The 18,768-nt window shown below is 46.2% G+C and overlaps 6 protein-coding genes across 6 annotated transcripts; 3 read left to right on the top strand and 3 right to left on the bottom strand.

Moving 5' to 3' along the window:
- Positions 1 to 148: 148 nt before the first annotated feature.
- F5147DRAFT_764475 (uncharacterized protein) lies at positions 149 to 1,765 on the top strand (the record flags this gene model as incomplete). The annotated part of the gene is made up of 10 exons (XM_041440709.1): positions 149 to 210; positions 320 to 401; positions 460 to 570; positions 625 to 726; positions 785 to 844; positions 998 to 1,099; positions 1,163 to 1,313; positions 1,383 to 1,505; positions 1,578 to 1,683; positions 1,705 to 1,765. 10 exons carry the CDS (start codon positions 149 to 151, stop codon positions 1,763 to 1,765), a joined length of 960 nt encoding a protein of 319 aa, XP_041286124.1.
- A 3,765-nt stretch (positions 1,766 to 5,530) lies between these two features.
- F5147DRAFT_29315 (pseudo response regulator) lies at positions 5,531 to 6,682 on the top strand. Its single transcript, XM_041429070.1, has 5 exons — positions 5,531 to 5,701; positions 5,755 to 5,996; positions 6,051 to 6,165; positions 6,219 to 6,272; positions 6,331 to 6,682. The coding sequence occupies exons 1-5, from the start codon at positions 5,686 to 5,688 to the stop codon at positions 6,441 to 6,443; spliced, it is 540 nt and encodes a 179-aa protein (XP_041286123.1). The 5' UTR covers positions 5,531 to 5,685; the 3' UTR covers positions 6,444 to 6,682.
- Positions 6,683 to 10,888: 4,206 nt separating this feature from the next.
- On the bottom strand, positions 10,889 to 13,814 carry F5147DRAFT_748273 (uncharacterized protein; the record flags this gene model as incomplete). The annotated part of the gene is made up of 9 exons (XM_041440049.1): positions 10,889 to 11,263; positions 11,303 to 11,602; positions 11,660 to 11,779; positions 11,864 to 12,072; positions 12,124 to 12,529; positions 12,578 to 12,936; positions 12,987 to 13,290; positions 13,340 to 13,574; positions 13,663 to 13,814. The coding sequence occupies 9 exons, from the start codon at positions 13,812 to 13,814 to the stop codon at positions 10,889 to 10,891; spliced, it is 2,460 nt and encodes an 819-aa protein (XP_041286122.1).
- A 379-nt stretch (positions 13,815 to 14,193) lies between these two features.
- On the bottom strand, positions 14,194 to 14,992 carry F5147DRAFT_536956 (uncharacterized protein; the record flags this gene model as incomplete). Its single annotated transcript, XM_041430169.1, has 4 exons — positions 14,194 to 14,403; positions 14,454 to 14,687; positions 14,739 to 14,799; positions 14,859 to 14,992. Coding segments are annotated over 4 exons (639 nt in total), but the record flags the coding sequence as incomplete, so codon positions are not given.
- A 609-nt stretch (positions 14,993 to 15,601) lies between these two features.
- On the top strand, positions 15,602 to 16,395 carry F5147DRAFT_658253 (uncharacterized protein; the record flags this gene model as incomplete). The annotated part of the gene is made up of 3 exons (XM_041434408.1): positions 15,602 to 15,748; positions 15,801 to 15,917; positions 15,967 to 16,395. The coding sequence occupies 3 exons, from the start codon at positions 15,602 to 15,604 to the stop codon at positions 16,393 to 16,395; spliced, it is 693 nt and encodes a 230-aa protein (XP_041286120.1).
- A 1,535-nt stretch (positions 16,396 to 17,930) lies between these two features.
- F5147DRAFT_725111 (uncharacterized protein) lies at positions 17,931 to 18,633 on the bottom strand. Its single transcript, XM_041439101.1, has 2 exons — positions 18,354 to 18,633; positions 17,931 to 18,299 (listed from the first exon to the last, which is right to left on the bottom strand). The coding sequence occupies exons 1-2, from the start codon at positions 18,409 to 18,411 to the stop codon at positions 18,106 to 18,108; spliced, it is 252 nt and encodes an 83-aa protein (XP_041286119.1). The 5' UTR covers positions 18,412 to 18,633; the 3' UTR covers positions 17,931 to 18,105.
- Between the last annotated feature and the right edge of the window lie 135 nt (positions 18,634 to 18,768).

Below are 18,768 nucleotides of genomic sequence, written 5' to 3'. Positions count from 1 at the left end.
GCTTTTCAATTTTGTTTTAATTTCTGGAACTGCACCACATCATAACGTCCTAGAGGTGTGTACCAGCCAGCCCACAAGTACTTTGGTCCCAGGTTTATGTGGCCCCTATAGGCTATCCTATCGGTCGAGGAACGGACTATGGCCCAAGATGACTCCTGCCGCAAGAAGTGTTTCACGTGTTTCAGAAAAACTCATCCAGAAGCTCACCAGGTTCGCTTGTTTCCATTCCTTCGCTTTCGTATCTGATATCTCTGCAGTCTTCTGATCTCCCACCACCGCCCAGTTAATCCCGCAGATGATATTTCGCCTCTCTTCGTAGCAAGGCCAAAGGTCTTTTCACTCGACGTGCTAGACACCCCAACACCTCCCAACTCGTTTCTCCCATGACAGATGTAAGACAGGTGGGTAGTGTCTTCTGAGTGTGTGTACTGCAGTATTCTTAACAAATTCACGAAGCAGGACTCTGTACAGCTCATGGTACCAGAAGAGGTAGCCGACGAGCTTCCGAACATGAGCTCTGACCATCCTAGTGTATCGCTCAATGACCCCTCCTACGATGGCAGTCGTAACGTGAGTGAACGGTCCTGCGGAGCACTTGAATTTACTTGATTAATCTCCATGCAGAACCCCACCTCAGATCAGCATGCTCAACGACAGTCCGACAAGCTTCCCACAACAGACCAATCGACGCACGAAGGTCAGATAGCCCATGGTGCCAAATCGAATGTACGTCCAATAAAGTCATTCTTTGCTCTGTCCATAACAGAGAATATGTTGTTATCAGGACTCCGCAACCAGTGTGACCGACAAACCTGGTTTGGACGAGGCAAATGAAGCTTGCCAGGTGCCGTTTCTAGTTTAAAATCCGTTTCTGGGCTTGTGAAAGCTGTGCTGTCGGGCATCAATGATGCAGGAGACCTGGTTGCTGCGGTCGACCACATTACCCCGTTGCTTGGAAAACTTCCCAAGTTCAATTCTCTTGTTGATACGATTGCAGAGGTATGGAATTTTATTAGGCAGCGATCGCGTCGATTACCTTGCAGTGCAGATCCATCCATACGTCAAGGCAGCATGGGGTGTCCTGTCGGTTGTGTCCAAGGTATCTATCCACACGATATCCGGTGTTTCTGATGCACGTCTGACTGACATACATTTCTGACAGACAATAACGTCCCAAGCAACTCGCGATGACTCAATCAGCCAGTTATCGTTTTCCGGCTTCGCCAGCTTGTCCAGTCTAGGACCCCATGGATTCCGGAGACAAACGACTCCAAAAGTTAAAACACTATGTACGGATGGGATGAACAGGGTGGGTGCGCTATACTAGCGAGACGAGAAACTCGAGTGAGAAAAGGCAGAGAGCCATTTCGAATTCATCTCAGGCTGTAAATATGAAGATTGCGAACGGCGTGTTTGTCATGCCGAATTGCACAGGGCAAGAGCCGCAGGGGCAAAGGGTAAGGCCCAAGACAACGAGACACGGGAAGACCCGAAAGGAGAAACAGGTCTGCTGTGGAACAGATTCGTCCAATCACACTTGTGTAAATTAAACTAATCGTCCTCGCTTGTTTCGATAGGACGCAGACGGCGAGAATTCAGCCCAGCAAATAAGGGCCCCCTCGCGAGCACGCGGGGACACCATGGAATCCGGAGACAAACGACTACAAAACACTATGTAATAATGTACGTATCGTACAACGCCAGAATACCTTCTTCCAGCAGACCTGCCAGCAGTTGCAAGGTCATCAGCCTACTAATGGTATAGGCCGATTGCAGGTACTACATATAAGGAAGCAACAGGCGAGAAGAATGGCATAATATATCGACAGAGCACAAGCCGGAAGTGTGGACGAGCAACTTTTCAGCTTTGTTGCTGTGCTGGCACTGCGGGCCATTGCGGGTTCAAATGATGAAATGATGACCGAGGGGTTGTCCAATGTCGATGTTGCCAGCAGGTCATTCCATAATAGTCGTAATCAACTGAATACGCTTCTGCACGTTCGTCTGACAGCAATACCGATTGTGCCAAATCAATCAGAATCCTGCCGATAAGTATAGGTATGGTATAAAAGCTGGTTATCGTCCTACAGTGTTTCCTCATTGTCAGATATCATTCGGAATCCCCTCGCACAGAAAATGCGTCTATCCTTCCTCGCAATTGTTACTGCTTTGACAGCATCTATGTCTGTCAGCGCATGCGTCGGCTCAGCTTCACTTTGCATATACGATTCTGATTGCTGCCCTGGATTTAAGTGTGGAAATTATGGCTCTGACGTGAGTATGAGCAGGTCGCTATGCAGCCAGGATTCAACCATATGACTCACCTGCGCGCCTTAGCTCGATGAAGCTAATTTTATATGCTGGTAATCAAGCACTGATATTGAAGATTGAGCCGGCAGCCCGAGCGGCACGTCGTGACAGTGAGTCATTTTTCTGCTTTCGCTTTGGCATCATGGTTAACGTTGATGGTGTGATACCTAGTTCAGAGCCAATCAGTACAATTGTTTTTGGAGAGATGTTCATACCGCTGAGCGATGTGGATGTTTGAATTTATCTAAAGATCATTGACCGTGTCTAGTCTTGCTCGTAGTCCACTAGGCTTGAATTCGAGGGGCTATCGAAACGAGCGGTCTTTGTTGATGATGATAAATATTGAGAGGTCATAGTACGTGCAGACATTGCTTTCGCCGTCAATGCCCTTGCTCAACGAAACGCTCAACCAACACCGCGCTACTACGCGGCAGCGAAACGTCTCCTCCGTTACCTCAGTGGCACCTTGAATCTTCGTGCATATTTCGAGGGTGTTAGATCAGCGGACGAGGGACTGCACGCCTACTGCGATGCAGATTGGGCCAGCTCCGTGGAAGACAGGTTGTCCATCTCCGGGTATGCATGGTTCTTTGCAGGTGGCCTGATCGCACGCGTCTCTAAAAACAGAGCACCTACTCACTCTCCTCGACTGAGGCCGAATACATGGCCGTCATTCATGGCTTGCAGGAGGGTCTTTCGTTGAAATCTTTCGTCACAGAGCTTCATATCCCGCTATCCTTCCCCATCGTCGTTTACATGGACAATACAGGTGCTATTTCTCTCTCAAAAGAAGCTAAAAACCATATCCGCTCCAAACACATCAACATACGCTACCACTCCATTCGCGAATGGATCGAAAAGGGTGTTTTCCTCCCTCACTGGCTCCCATCTCATCGTAACATCGCGGACGTGCTCACCAAAGCCCTCGCTCATCCACTCTTCGTCAAACATGTCGCGAGTTTATGCTTGGTGTCTCGCTGAGGGGGTGTGTTAACGCTCTTGATACTTTTGACTTTTACCTTTAGATATCGCATTACCTTCTTGACGTTATCAGCATTGACACCACATGCAACACCTTATTGTGACAGCTTCTTGCTTCTTCACCGCACGAACTCTCTCCGCACATCGTTTCTCCGGTCTCTTACCTAACCTCACTCCTTGTCGTATATAGTTCGTGCCATTCGCATGACACCTCAGCATTGTTCTACGTGACTTACTGAGGTGTGTAGACACTCTTGTTTCCGCACTCAATCCTTACTGATGTACCCTAGCGTGTCCGCTAGGTAGATACATGACAATCTAGTATTGTTCTACGTGACTTACTGAGTGTGTCCGCTAGCGCGTATGGGACCCGGAAATTCGAATTCCCAGATGCCCTCTGAGTTTCGTGATTCGAAACGTTTCTTCCAGCAGACCTGCCAGCAGTTGCAAGGTCATCAGCCTACTAATGGTATAGGCCAATTGCGGGTATTACATATAAGGAAGCAACGAGTGAGAATAATGGCATGATATATCGACCGAGCACAAATCAGAAAAGTGTGGACGAGAATGAGCAGTAACTTTTCAGCTTTGTTGCTGTGCTGGCACTGCGGGTTCAAATGATGAAACGATGACTGGAGGGTTTCAATGTTACCAGCAGGTTATTCCACAATGGTCGTAATCAACTGAATACGCTCCTACACGTTCATATTCTTCCAAATCGATCAGAACCGTGCCGATAAGGTATAAAAGTTGGTTATCGTCCTACAGTGTGTCCTCATTGTCAGAGATATCATTCGAGAATCCCCTCAGGAGATCATATATCACCTCGCACAGAAAATGCGTCTATCCGTCCTCGCCATTGTTACTGCTTTGACAGCATCTGTGTCTGTCAGTGCATGCCTCCACGCGGGTCAAACTTGCACAACATATGATTGCTGCCCTCCGATGATGTGTAAAAATTTTGACGTGAGTATGAGCAGATCGCTATGTAGCCAGGATTCAACCATATGACTCACCTGCGCGCCTTAGATCGGTGGACCCGCCGATTATCGATGCGGCTACCCGCTTGAAGATTGAGCCGGCAGCCCGAGCGGCACGTCGCGACAGTGAGTCATTTTTCTGCTTTGGCTTTGGCATCATAGTTGACGTTGATGGTGTAATACCTAGTTCAGAGCCAATCAGTACAATTGTTTTTGGAGAGATGATCATACCGCTGAGCAATGTGGATGTTTGAATTTATCTAAAGATCATTGACCGTGTCTAGTCTTGCTCGTAGTCCACTAGGCTTGAATTCGACAGGCTATCGAAACGAGCGGTGTTTGTTGATGATGATGAATATTGAGAGGTCATACGAAGATGGAACGCACTGCGCCGGTTGAATCTGTTCGTCTAACGTTGGCCTCGAAGACTAGCTCGTGGAACTCTCTTGATGGGTCCAACGAGACTCCAATCGTGCTTCGTGACAGATGTGCTATTTTCTGGTATGCCCAAGGTCATACGGCGGGCCATCATGCATCAGTACTAGTGAACCTGTCAACAGATGAGATTGGTATTTAAAGCCGTATATTGTTGAGCATCGCAAAAATCAACGTAGAATTGCCAACCACCTTCACATGGGAATGTTTTGCATTGTCGAGGAAACACCGATTTGCAAGCACGCGGGCCTGGTAGTCAAATTACAGATCTGTGAACTTTTCAGTTGAATGGGTCTAAGAAATGCAAAGTACAGGTGCATGAAGCCAAGCATGTATCCAGCCTGAGACGGACGATAGAATAGATGGACCGGTCAACAGTATCATGAGACAGTGAGCATGACGCCGCAGGGTGCTATTATCCACTACCAGATGCCAGGTCTGTGAAGCAAGCTAGAATAGCCTACGCAATGCAAATGTCCATAAACGAGGTGGCCCAATAATCATTTGACTTGATGATATATAATATTGCGTACATCGAGACAAAAGCATCATTGTGAACCAATCGAAGTCAGGGACTTGCGGCGATACGGATATGTAGTTCATTAATGTCATTGCCGAGTCGATCAGAGCTCTGTGTAGGGTTGAACGTTGAACAATACACTGTTTTGCCAAGGACCGATTTGCTGCGTCGGTATGTTAGAGTAAGGGTGAAGCCGGGATTGTGCGCTTCTATTTGCGTGTGTTGTTCCCAATTTACAGCTGTTTGCAAATATGTTGTCAGTAGCGATATTTTGAGAAAGAACAAAACAAATAAATAATAGCGATGTAATTGTGGGTCGAGACTCGAGAGCGAGGTCTCGAAGAGAAGTTCTTCACGATCACACCGCACATTCCCCAAGTACGCTGGAGATTATAAACCGAAAACATCAGGGAATATGAACACCTGCGATCCATTCCCATCGTAGTATTGGCGCCTTCGATGCCACGTCTGAATCGTGAGTAGTACGAGGACATATGTGCTCTGGTGATATAGGGCTGATGGTCACAGCTCAAGACCTTACTTCTGCCCTCATTTCCGCCCTGGAGCCGAATACTGTTTCACCTGTCTCGGCGCCAAATGGTGTTGTCTTTGACATCCTGCTTGCCGAGGATAATACGGTTAGCCAGGCACTAGCAGTCAAGATTCTGGAGAAGTATGGTCACACTGTCGAGATCACAGAGAATGGAAGTCTGGCTGTCGAAGCTTTCAAGGCACGAGTACAAGTGAACAAGCCATTTGATATTATCTTGGTGAGTCACTTTTTCACTCAGCGGCTCACAGTGGTAAATTATTATCTCCCCAAGATGGATGTATCGATGCCTTTCATGGGAGGAATGGAGGCGACTCAGCTTATCCGAGCGTATGAGATACATGAAGGACTCCTACCGACTCCTATCATCGCCCTTACTGCTCATGCCAGTACGTTATAATCTTGAGGTTCAGGGATGGTACTTGCTCACTTACGTTTTCAGTGATCGGTGATCGCGAGCGATGCCTGCAGGCAGGTATGGACGATCATATCACCAGTATGTACTTCATTTACCCATGCATTGTCCGGGTCTCACGCATACTTATATTTTGCAGAGCCCCTTCGTCGTGGAGAACTCTTGAATTCGATCAACAATCTCGCAGGCTGGCGCGCACAGTTAGCCCAGCAGCACCTTCACCACAGGCCACCTGCTTTCATGACAACATGACTTATATTTTCGCACGATTTCATTGTTGCAGGTTTCGTATACCCTTGTATGATGTCGATTCCAGTTTGTCGATGCTTCTGCTCATCTTTAACGCTATTGTTGTCAGATTAATCTGTACGATAGCATATTTGTAGCACTCTCTCAGACTCATTGCGTGATCTCATATTCGAACACCATGTATATTAGTGCGTCATCTTGTACTTTGGTTCATTATACATCCAACTGCTTTCCTTCCGATATGAGATCCGTTTAGCAGTGGAGTTTAAGTTCACGATGGTCCTTGGTTCTGACTGGTGTATTGTCGATGATTAAACGTGGTGAAGGTACACCACTCAGCGCTGAGTACTCATCGTTCTTTGGAGGACTAGGGGTTCGCTGTGCGAACTTATGACCTTGCTCCGGAGAATTTTTAATTCGTGGGAATCGGCCTTGTCGACCTCTTCCAACACTCGTCGTTTTCGGACCCCAAAATCTGCGTGACGGCAGTCCTAAGTCTGCTTGTTTTTCGTTTTCACTGCGATAAGTCATTTTTTTTCAGCCAATTAATAGGTTGGCCTTTAGCATATTCGATGTTGTCTTCAGCTTGGTCCTAATATTGCCTTTTGAGCATGTTCGATAAGCCGATTAAAACATCATAACAGCACGCAAAATGTACGAAAGTTCAACAAATTCAATGGCAAATAGACCAATGCGGCTTCACGCGCTTTACCATCCTCACTATATCATCCCGTAATTTTTGCATCTGCTGAAATGTTTTGTATTCCAGATCTGGGCACCATGCGATTGCTCTTGCACTCGAACATAACTGGGAGGCTCTTCATCGTGTGACACTCTTTGAAGTTTGACTCCCAACTTCAACTACATACGCACGAAATGGCGACCGAAAGAGATCCGTTGATCTCAAATGGAACACAAGATCATCGTCCGCCTGGCCCAAATTTTGGTTGGTCTGTGGTCTAGGTGCCCAACCTACAATTAGATCCAAAGTCGGCGAGTGGTTCATCGACCGTTCGAAATACATCCCTCTTCGACGCTGCACTTCAGGTATCCGAGTTATAGTATTCAGCGCTTACTCTTCCGGGCGAGCAGAATTGAAGCACTCGAGTGCTACCGATCGTCCATATCCTCTCTCTTGTTCTCGTTCTCCTCCTTGTCTTCTTCCCTTCTCCTGCTCTCGTCCATCGTCCGTATTCGTCTGAGCCACATCAGCAGTTGCTGACGTGTGCTGGGCGTTTGCGCATGGTGTTCATGGTTTTGGGAACAGCATGGTGGAGCTCGGACATCAATTACACGGCCGCGGCTTGCATGGGCCTAAGCCCCGGCTTTGGGCCGGCTTGGGCTCACGGCTCAGGCTTGAAATCTACACTACTTGCTGCCGAAAATCTATTATACAGTCCCAAAAATAGTAAGCTGTAGCGCATATTTCCACGACCTTAGTCACATAACTTTCGCACCACTTATTGGAGATAAATATATTATAGTCCTAGTGAAGAGAGAATGTGCCGGGCTTGAGAAATATACTAACGACCACTGAGACACATCACCAAGACACTCAAAATATATTAGTTACCTGAGCTTTAGTCTATATAGGAAATGACAAGTGCTGAATATATCTTATACCACATCTAGCACAGACATCTCGTTCATACCTGTCACACAGGGTAGCTTTCATATGTTGTATATAGATATGCTCAATACCTTGATATGATTGAATTCTCAGATATAATATACTTAGATGACACCTGCACACCATCCTCACACTGAAAGAGTGCACAATAAATGGAACGAGCCACACAAAATATTAGATTACTGGTAGATAGTAGGTACAGGCATGATTACTATGGTGTCAAGGCAGAGTATAAATGAGCGTTACATGTGGCTCCAAAGGAGTTGGTTCTGAATGGTCAATTGCCACTGGGGGCGGTTGGTGGAGAGGAGCATTGGGACTTTGGTATTTCCAGGAAAATCAGAAAGATCCTGCTGTAGGTACTGCACAAGGATGCTTTGTGATAATCAGCAACAAGGCGCAACACCTGGTAACAAGAAACTTACTCACTATATGCTTTCTCATACGCTAGACCCTTGTCTTCCATCGCTTGTTCCTTCGCAGCCTTGCGCGCGCCTGCGAGCGAGGAGTCTACAAAATTCCAAAACCTTCCCGCCATGTAGAGGTCTTTCTCTGTGACGACCGATCCGTCCACATTAATGTCCGCTGCATCGTTCACATCAGCCTCGAAGTCTGCGTCGTCCTTATTGTGGTCCGCATCTGCATCAACGTTCTCATTCCCATCATGGCCATCGTCGCCATCAACATTCCTGGGGGCTGCATTTTCATGAGCGATATCATCTTGAAAGGCATCAGTGTCATTGTTGTCCTCTTCGGCGTCACCGTCGAGCATGTTGTGCTCTATCTCATCGATGTCGATGCCAAGCTGTGGTCCGATTTTTTGGCGGACTTCTTTCGGAAGAGAAGGTACAAGCAGGGGGGAGTAAAGAGTACGCAGAGGCACGGTTTTGTAGTTACCAGTGCCGAGTAAGTAGACACGCAAGCAGCGTCGCTAGTCTCAAGAGGTTACTATCTATATAATATTCATTGTGATAAAAACATACCAAAAATGCGAGCCTGTTCCAATGAGCTGCATCAACTTCAATACAACCATGGGCGAGGGATCTGGCCACGTCTGTGATACTGGTGCGTTTAGCAATAGATGCAGTCAACTGAAAAAATATTATTTCAGAAAAATTTGCGATTGTTATTAGCGCTACGCACCTTAGATTTCATATTGCCACGGATTGTAGAGAGAGACTCGCTGACGACCTTAGCAAAAAGTGCGGTGAGTTCCACGTCTTCGAACAGCAATGCCGGAACTTTGAATACATCTTGGTGTTTCTTGATGAATTTCTGTCACGGTGTCAGTTTGCTTCAATTTCCATTCATAGCATCGGAAAGAATCTACCAAGATCTGCGGGTGTGTATCTGTCACGTATGCAGTGATATTGGGCGAAAGCATGCATGCGGTCAGACGGTTTTGAAGTGCAGACTCATTAAATGATAAGTCAGACTCGTGATGTGTGCAGACACGGCAAATAATACCTTGAAATCTTTAGAGCCCAGTAACTCTTTCAGATTGGCGAGCAATCTAAGTTTTTTGTCACCGTCGTTCTTGAGCACAAGGGCTACGATCCTGACAAGCATCTGGTATATGCCTCCACACTGAAGGAACATTAAATCATGTACATTTACAGCAAGTTAAAAAAAATACATACATCGATAAACTCGTGAAGACTGGTGATTGGAACACCAACTTCCTCCACAATTTGATTTGCATAGACTTTAAGCTGTTTCGTGCTGCGGGGCGTAAGGGTAACAGGGCAACCCAGACTCACACCGGAATCCACCCTTTGGCGACGCACACCGATAGTTATAGGTTCGTCGAGGGAGCCATCGGATGATGGTGTACATGGAATGCTGATGGGAGCTATGGCAGCAATCTGAGCTATCTCAGTTGAGGCCAATGGTGGATGGGCTGCTAGAGGTGAGCGTGCGCGACTGATATTACCACGCGGTTGTGAACCACATGCTGAAGGCGGTCGAGATCCTCTGCTGCTGGCTGACATGCTCCTGCCTCGGCCAAGCAGGGCATCACCAGGTGTGAGTAGACCATTTGCTGTCGTTTGCCTAGCTTGTGGTTTCCTGCGAGCACACACAGGATGCTGTGAGATCATGATGTCGCAGACAGTGAGGGAGCAGGACAACCAGTGCTGCGAGTTGGTTCAAAAGTCTAAAACACACTTAATTGAGTTTAAATTAATTCAATTCAATTCACCCAACCGAGATTCGTCAATTCTCACACATCAAGACAAATCAGACAGGAGGGAGATGGGGTCCAAATTCATATTATAAGTACATATGATAATACTTTCTTGAGGCTGCAAAGCAAAGTCCCTCCATCTACAGGACAGGTTGGCGCGACAGATACCAGAGAACCTTGATACCAGCTGGGAGCAGCAAGTATTGCTTTTCCTCCACCTGGTGCTGTGGGTGAGAAGTGGATTAAGGCTTGTTGCGGTAGCGGAAGCAGGCACTGTCGCAGTTAGGTGAGAAGTGGATTAAGGTTTGTTGCGGTAGCGGAAGCAGGCACTGTCGCAGTTGGGTGAGAAGTGGATTAAGGCTTGTTGCGGTAGTGGAAGCAGGCATCGTCGCAGTCGGGTGAGAAGTGGATTAAGGCTTGTTGCGGTAGCGGAAGCAGGCACTGTCGCAGTTGCAGTATGCCACCACCACTAACTAATGTTGCGGGTGGGGGTGGGGGTGCGGATGGAATTGCAGGTGCTGTTGCTGCTGTTGATGTGGCTGTGGCTGTAGATGTGGCGGTTCGGGTTGATTTGGGTACATGTTATAGCCTGAGTGTAGTTAGATTTTTTATGCTATAATAACGGCGAAGAACTCACCTGGTATATGACCTTTCTAAAACCTCATGACGTTGTTGTGAACCTCCGGAGTAAAGATACAGAGCTGGTGGCGGCGGACCATATAGCTGTGGTGGAGGAAGTTGTGAATGGTGAGGAGGGTAGTAGTACTGGGGAGGAGGGAATCCTGGTGGCGGCGCAAAGTAGGCTTGATTTTGGTGATCTCCGATATGAATCGTTGAGTCTTGCTGAGCAGGCGGAAGCTGGCTAGAGGGTCCGGCAGTTGCTTGACCAGTCTTCAATGTTGCTGCCTTCCTTCGCGTGCCGGAAGTGGTTGCCTTTGCCTTTGATTTTGCAGCAGTCCTTGACTTGGGAGGGGCCCGATCGAAGGAGGGAACTGCCACCAGAGGGATCTGGGTATCATGTTCCATATTAGCATCTAGTTGAGGTACGTCATCAGATTTCTTCAAAGTCTTCTTCTGCTTCATTTGTCGTACGGCCATTTCCCGAACCTCTGCGACATTCGTAACCCTCAGTGGTGATTCACGAAGCGTCTCAGGAATTACAGAATTGATATGATCGTAGTTATGAATAGAGTAGGCATTGATGAAGTAGTGTGGTGTTGACTTGTGCTGAATGATAGGTTTTGTACGAGAAGTTTCGAGCCGTTCTTGGCGCACAGGTTCCTCGATGGTGTCTGTACACTGTGAATCAACACAGTTGTGCTGGAGATTAATGACGCATATGATATCCTATAGCCTCGCAAGGGTCAGAAATAGCGCACACGATCAATGGGATATCAAATTTACCACCGCCGGTGTGACAACCTCGTCATCAATCAGGTTCAGACAGGGTAGATGGACAGAAGCGTGTAAAGTGTTTGCGAATGAAAAGAGCTGGAGTCCAACATGAACAACGGTGTTCGGATTCTCGGATGATACAAGGATCTCGCGAACACGTCCAATGCATGTCTAACAATTAATCAAGAACCATACAGTGAGGAATTCACTCACCTGACCATCAGTCGTTCGGTGGAAAATAACATGACTATTCAGATATGCGATATCCCCTTCCCTCGCTACGACTGATTTGCCTTGATAGTAAGCGATGTCAGGCTGGGCAGTTTTCAGGATCTTCGAGCAATGAGTTTCTTTCCAGGCTACTATATCATTTCTTGCCGTTTTTCCGTTGGCACCAAGAGAAGTCTGAACTTTCCCGGAACCTGTGTGAAAAGAATCAGTAGCGATAGAGTGAAATAATAAGCTAGGACTACCAGGTACTGGAGTATTACGATTGAAGACCGATAATCCGAGCAATCGTGCTTGCTCTGGGTGTTCATCGAGATACCCTAGAACTTGCGCTCCTCCCCGGACCCATTTTGAGGCTTTGTTATCGTACCAATACCCACCCGTGACAATGTGCTTGACGATATCTTGATGAGCGAATGTTCGGCAGGAGTCGCGGCTTGGTGCTTGGCGATTACTGTATACACACGACAAACGAAATACATGGTTGAAGGACTCGTATCGTTCGGTCGAAAATATCACTGCTGGTCCGAAACGTCGAATATACGCCGGGAGATGAACTAAGAAATGAAATTTGGGCTTGCTTATAATGATGCTAGGCGCGCACTGTGCTGTAACATTAAGAAAATCTTGAATTGTTCGAGACAGCTTTGCCTAGAAAAGAATGAACTAAAGTTATCGCATATTTCTGCATAAACCTACAAGATAAGCTTCCGTATCCACAATCTTCGTGTGCCAGACGAGTACGACGAGCTCTCCTATCACGGTCCATGCATTGAGAACAATTGAAGGGACGAGATCATAAATCAAAAACGGCATCACTTGCGCCAAGCTTTTGAAATGTTTCCCTATGAGACTGCCTTTGTAATGACAGACGTAGTCTGCATTCAAGCATGGAGCGTTGAGTCCGTCCTTATCAACAGACTCAAGACGGACCTGAAAGATGCCCATGAGCTTTGCCTTGTCGAGCAAAAACACGGTTTGCCCCCAAAAATACTTGACGATACCGAGCAGTATTGTGTGCAGAATTTCCGTTGGAGTGTCCATGTGTATATCGAGGCCTGCTAAGAGCGTGAACGAGAGTTCAAAATCACTAGAGTACTCAACTAACCTTCCATTCCCAACAATGGGTTAATAGCGTCATCGAGCTTGTGACCTTGCAAAAGTTCTACGAACTCTTTCTCCAGGACAGCTGTAACTTCGGCTTCTGGCATTGCTTGGGTACCAGCGGCACGCTTTCGAAGTTTCTTTCCGAGCTCTACTAACGCATTGAGGATCGAACTAGAAGTGGAATCACGAATACCAGTCGATGATACCGAATTCTTGATCTTCTCCGACGCTCCTGACTTCAACGCGATCTCAAACTGTTTTCGGACTTCTGCCATTGTATTTTCAGGTGTTCGTAGGTTGCCTGACTGTAAGCACAATATTAGCTATTAGAATGTAGTTCAAATATATTCCTACCGTGAAAAGACTGCTGTACCCGTCACCAGACGCCTTATATTCTTTCGTCCCACCAGTATCGCAAGTCCTGCAATAGTAATTGCAGTTTAAGCCGGCGTGGCTACATTCTTCTGCTTGCATGGGGTTGTCTCCAGCGAGGAAGAGCGCGTATGGAATCAACAAAACCTCTTCGTTATACTTGCAATCCCAGGCAATTATACCTGATTCGGCAGCGTTACTGCAGATTGAGTCAGAACTTCGACTTCAGCAGATAAAGGAAACAACATACCATATAGACTCTTTCATGGCCCTCATAAGCTCCATGGGAGCAGCGTGCAGGTGACGATGTGACAAATCGTACGAAAAATTCTTTTTCGAGCATCTCGCGCGGTAGGTTGGCATTTGACATATAGATTGCGTGGTGCTTGTTCCATTGTTTGGAGACATTGCCAGAAACATCGTCCATAAAAATGATGAGAGGAACCGTATGAACCATCCGGCCATTAGACTTAGCACGCAGTGGATTCGGAGATAGTGATGCATATTTTCCTGACTGAAGCTGTTGTTTTGTGAGTAGCGAGTCACTGGTGCGATGAATGTAAATCAACACACGTGTAAGGCCACAGTCGAGCTCGCCTGGAGTTGCAGCAATCTCTTCAAATGATTGCACAAACATGGACATTGAGATGATCTCGCGTTGCTCGTTAACGATGAATCCAGCCTAATATAGTGAGGACTTTGTATATCCAGATACCTTCGCAACAAGGAGACGTACCTCCGTTCGTTCAACCACCCGACCAAGCGCATATAAGGCCTTGCCATCTGACTGCTCGCATGGGTCAGAGACATCAGTCACTCAAATCTACAGGTAGCGAGGCATGAAAAAAGCGCTCTGGTATAAAATACCCTCCAGAATCATCCTGTAATAGTTCACCTGTGAAATAGATCATTCTGTCCACACGAGCCGCGGGTGGTGAGGGCAGGTCAAGCAACATCTTCTTGCCGTTGAACACTTGCGACATCCCCTCCCTGCCATCTTCCGGATAATCTTCCATCGCAAAACGAGTGAGGGGATTTGCATAGTCCTAAATCATGGTGTCATAGTTACTGTTGCGTACAAACACACTGAACATACCTTCGCAATTGATTTCGCAACATCATTAATATAGAATACACTCCCAGAGCGAGCTGTCACCTTCTCCGTTAAACCGCCAACAATGTTATCCAGATACATATGGGATTTTTTGATGGCGCCAAGTGAAGGGACATCTCGAGCGCCGAGCTCTTGTGCCCAACTGAGAACGGCCCTCTTCTGGGCATCAGAAAATGGGAGACGCGGAGAGCTGAAAAGGAGTGAGGTCACGAAATGCTTAATGTAGATTTAAGTACAATGATATTGCTAACACAAAGAGAGACAAACCGCTTTTGACGGCCAAGGATATGTTGGACTATCCAGTGGGACAGTGTCCTTGATGTTCGTTCTTTCGTAGATATCATCTAGTAGTGTAATGTAGGCTTGCCAAACTAATCATAATGTCACTCACCAGGAAGCTCTATCCCGAAATCAGTGCTGTCATCAGAAAGTTCTTGCTCATTGTTGATTGGGGCAAGTGGCATTGAGAACGGTACTTCACCCGAAGTAATAATTGCCTTGAGTTCTGCAAACAAGTCCAAAGGTCCCTCGTCAAATCCGAACGTCCAGTCACCAATTTCGTGCAAAAGCTCAGATAATCCAGGTTCAGATTCGGAGGGCCCATTATCTTCCACTGACACAGGCACCATAGATGATGGCGCGTCATAGAAATTCGTGTCCATCGGAGAGTTGGTATTCATATTGAAGGGGTCATTGGCGTCAACATCATTAGTATGGGCGGCGGCCTGAACGACTTTTCGGCGCTGCTTGGAACATTTTATTTGAGTGTGACGGACATGGACTCCTTGTATGATGTGTTTGGATATATGTCGAAACTCCATCAAACGATACTTGCCATGCTTGAGAGGGCAGACCGTGCATTGGATGCGCTTTCGGGTGTTATCGGAATATCGAAGGACTGCAGTATCAATTCATTAAAACATTCATACTATGAGACGAAAGACGCACCAATACCATCAACCAAGTCTGCATTATTTAGTGTCATGCCGAACTGAAGTCTGGACTTGGCGACTTGATCAGCGTCGAAAGTCGCTGATGATCACGTGAGCTTTTGTCTTTGAAATCAACAAGTCCGAAGTCCCACGGCGCAATGTCTCCAATCACAACTTGATCTTCATCAACTCTGCACAATGAGCAACAAAGTCACCCATTTTTCGACTGTTATCAATCCAGAAAGTTGGTCAGATAGTTCTGACGGTGCACCATTGCAGCGCATCCTCCTTACGGTGTGTTTTTTGGGCCGGCTCCCAAAGCAGACAGTTCGACGGAAAAATATCGTGAGTACTTGTTGTCGCTATAAACATGCTTGCTCTTTATTATGCATGATAGCCTGTCCACATTTCGGTCTCTGTTGCCGAAGAATATGGACCGTTTACCTCCCCAGTTATGGAGGCCATATCAGTAGATCTTTGCTCTACTCGTTCGAATTCACCATTAATGGATGATGTGAGTTCTAAATTCTGCACTGAATATTTGTAGATCTTACCTCGTGCAGTCAACTCCCAGTCAAGCCAACAACGATCTTTCCTCCCAAGCGGATGACATTATTCCATTCCTCCCACTCCGACGAACCTTCAACTATATTAATCCGATGGAATGGGCCACACTATCGAAGGAGATCGAAGAATGGTTGGTGAACGATGTAGACACTAGGTCTCAATTATGGACATGGGGATGCAATGCTTTCTGGCTCACGTTCGTCGCAGCATACCCTTTATTTCCCAGAGGCAAATGGCCAATGTGGGACCCTCGCATTCCTGTGGAGGGGACATTTATTCAGGAGTGGTTGGGACGGTCGAATGATATTGATGCCATGAAACTTGAGGGCGAACATTCTCTCGTGGCCCTACTCAATGACATATGGGCCGAATTCAACAGACATACTGCGCTCTTTCACCCCTTGCCTCTTCTTGCTGTCGACTAACCTATGACACTTTTGTTTGTGCGCCGATATGTATTTGTTAATTAGATTTTAGTCTGCATCATATGTATACTACCTACTGTGCCAATGGTACCATTAACGCCCAAGATTGTGATTTAGATCATCCGTTTGTCGGTGCTTTCGTGGATGCAGCAGTTGTAGCGTATAATATGCACACAGATGTGAGACAGGCCACTCAGATATTAGCACTAGCTGGGTCACAGGTCTATCACAGGGTCTAATTTTCGACTGTTCTATATGACTGACCTCGATGTGTCCGATATATGCACCGCAAAGGGTGTATACTAGCCCTGATTTGGATGAATTTCCAGCTGTAACCAAGTCATCATCCAGGATTGGGATAAAACCTTTCATAGATACCGCATATGTACCCTGTGCAGGTTAAATTTATTACTTATGTGGCAAGGCTCCAATCGAACTAGTACCTAGCATGTTGCTATGTGTGTCATATAACTTTCGCACTACCTCGGTTCGGGCCAAAGCGGCGCTTAGCGGTGTAGCGAACCTAAACCCCCCCCCAAGCCGAGCCTAAGCTGGGCCGGAACATCACTAATTTAAAATTGTATCATGACATTGAGATCGAGCTCAGAGTTTGACTGTACAGAGACTCAAAAAAGTAATGCACAGAATCATTTTCTATGTATCTCCACCAAAACACGATACTTTTCTGTAATGTAAATTGTGAACTGTAGCCTGAGGTGTCCTCTACAAGGGCCTAAAGTTAGTAAAATAAAATATTGATAACTGCTTTCAGTAGAGGCAGAATATCAAAAATGCCATTTTTCAACTTCTCAGGGGATTTATTTTTTGTCTTGTAACCTTACCCAGTTTGTAGAGCATGGTGTTCTGAGTAAAATATCACTTTGAATTGAAGGAAAATGTTGAGTCCTTGTGGAGATATATCCGTTGTAAAAAGGGGCTACATGCAAAATTTAGCAGTGTTTACACCCAAATTTTGCATGTAGCCCCTTTTTACAACAGATATATCTCCACAAGGACTCAACATTTCCTTCAATTCAAAGTGATATTTTACTCAGAACACCATGCTCTACAAACTGGGTAAGGTTACAAGACAAAAAATAAATCCCCTGAGAAGTTGAAAAATGGCATTTTTGATATTCTGCCTCTACTGAAAGCAGTTATCAATATTTTATTTTACTAACTTTAGGCCCTTGTAGAGGACACCTCAGGCTACAGTTCACAATTTACATTACAGAAAAGTATCGTGTTTTGGTGGAGATACATAGAAAATGATTCTGTGCATTACTTTTTTGAGTCTCTGTATTTCATCGAGACCAAGTTCTGAGTAGCTAATTGGATACTTTATGAAGTAGTTTTGTGTATTCATATTGACGCAGTTCCATCATTTTCGATTATTGCACAGCATGATGTTCATGTCAGGTGACTGACAGATTATCTGCCATCCGACATGACCTTGCTCCGCAAGGTAATCACCGTGAACACAAGCTCGAACAGCTGACCAATCACGATTCTTTATCAACCTATAGAATTATTTTGAGACTTTCAAGTTCCAGTATAGGGAACAATCTATATCCTTCTAAATCACGTAGCTCCAGGGGATGAATCGATGACAGCCCATACAGAGATCATGGAAATCAGAGAATAAATGGGTACCTCATTCGAACGTTGTGACATCTTGTATTCAGTAGACTCAGCACCAACGTTATGAGCTTATCGAGTGGCGCAGGTATAGGCAACTACTCCTTCCTTTTCAGCGCCTCCGTGAACGCAGAGATGGGCCATATCATTCCACCAGAGCACATGCCACTGGAAATATGGATATTGAAGAACTCGACGCATTTCTTCTCGCAGTAACTCAATCTCTTCTTTCCTGGTGCGAGCTTTGGACCACTCGACCCGAAGACCTGTTAATCGGGTACTAAGCGTTAAATTCCAGCTGTACGAGAAAAAAGCCATACCATCCTGGATTATTTCTTCCTCATCCTCATCCCGTCTGATTCTTTCCACAAGTAACATCAACGATAGCTGCCTTCTTCGCTCATTTTCTCCTTTCCTTGGCTCTGTCACCCCGCACCCGTCGTCTTCATTGTCTAAGGGGCGAAAATTGACGTTCTAACCTGCATTGCTGAATCGATATTCGGATTCTGCAATAGTACACCAAGGAACCGGTGGAAGTGAAGTTCGCATCGTGTTCCATAACTCGTAGCGACGTTTGATCATATGCTCCTACCATTTACTCGGTCATATTGAGATGCAAGTGATCGGTAGGTGCGTTTGCCACATCACTGCAATTGTGAAAATTGGGTGGATAAGTCATTAAATCGGAGGTACCAAATGAACTCGCGGGACGCGTCTGCCACATCATGTAAATGT

The sequence above is a fragment of the Suillus discolor genome, assembly GCF_016758755.1.
Source record: "Suillus discolor strain FC423 chromosome Unknown F5147scaffold_106, whole genome shotgun sequence".
Taxonomy (NCBI): domain Eukaryota; kingdom Fungi; phylum Basidiomycota; class Agaricomycetes; order Boletales; family Suillaceae; genus Suillus; species Suillus discolor.
The sequence above is the reverse complement of the archived record's forward strand: the minus strand, read 5'-3'. Positions and strand labels throughout refer to the sequence as shown.

What these genes read in the sequence shown, in the direction of transcription:
- F5147DRAFT_29315 (XM_041429070.1), top strand. An exon ending in CGCCCTTACTGCTCATGCCA is followed by an intron (nt 6,166 to 6,218) that starts GTACGTTATAAT and finishes TTACGTTTTCAG; the next exon opens with TGATCGGTGATCGCGAGCGA. An exon ending in TATGGACGATCATATCACCA is followed by an intron (nt 6,273 to 6,330) that starts GTATGTACTTCA and finishes TATATTTTGCAG; the next exon opens with AGCCCCTTCGTCGTGGAGAA.
- F5147DRAFT_725111 (XM_041439101.1), bottom strand. Translation starts at nt 18,411, where the DNA reads ATGTTACTTGTGGAAAGAATCAGACGGGATGAGGATGAGGAAGAAATA. An exon ending in GGAAGAAATAATCCAGGATG is followed by an intron (nt 18,300 to 18,353) that starts GTATGGCTTTTT and finishes CCCGATTAACAG; the next exon opens with GTCTTCGGGTCGAGTGGTCC.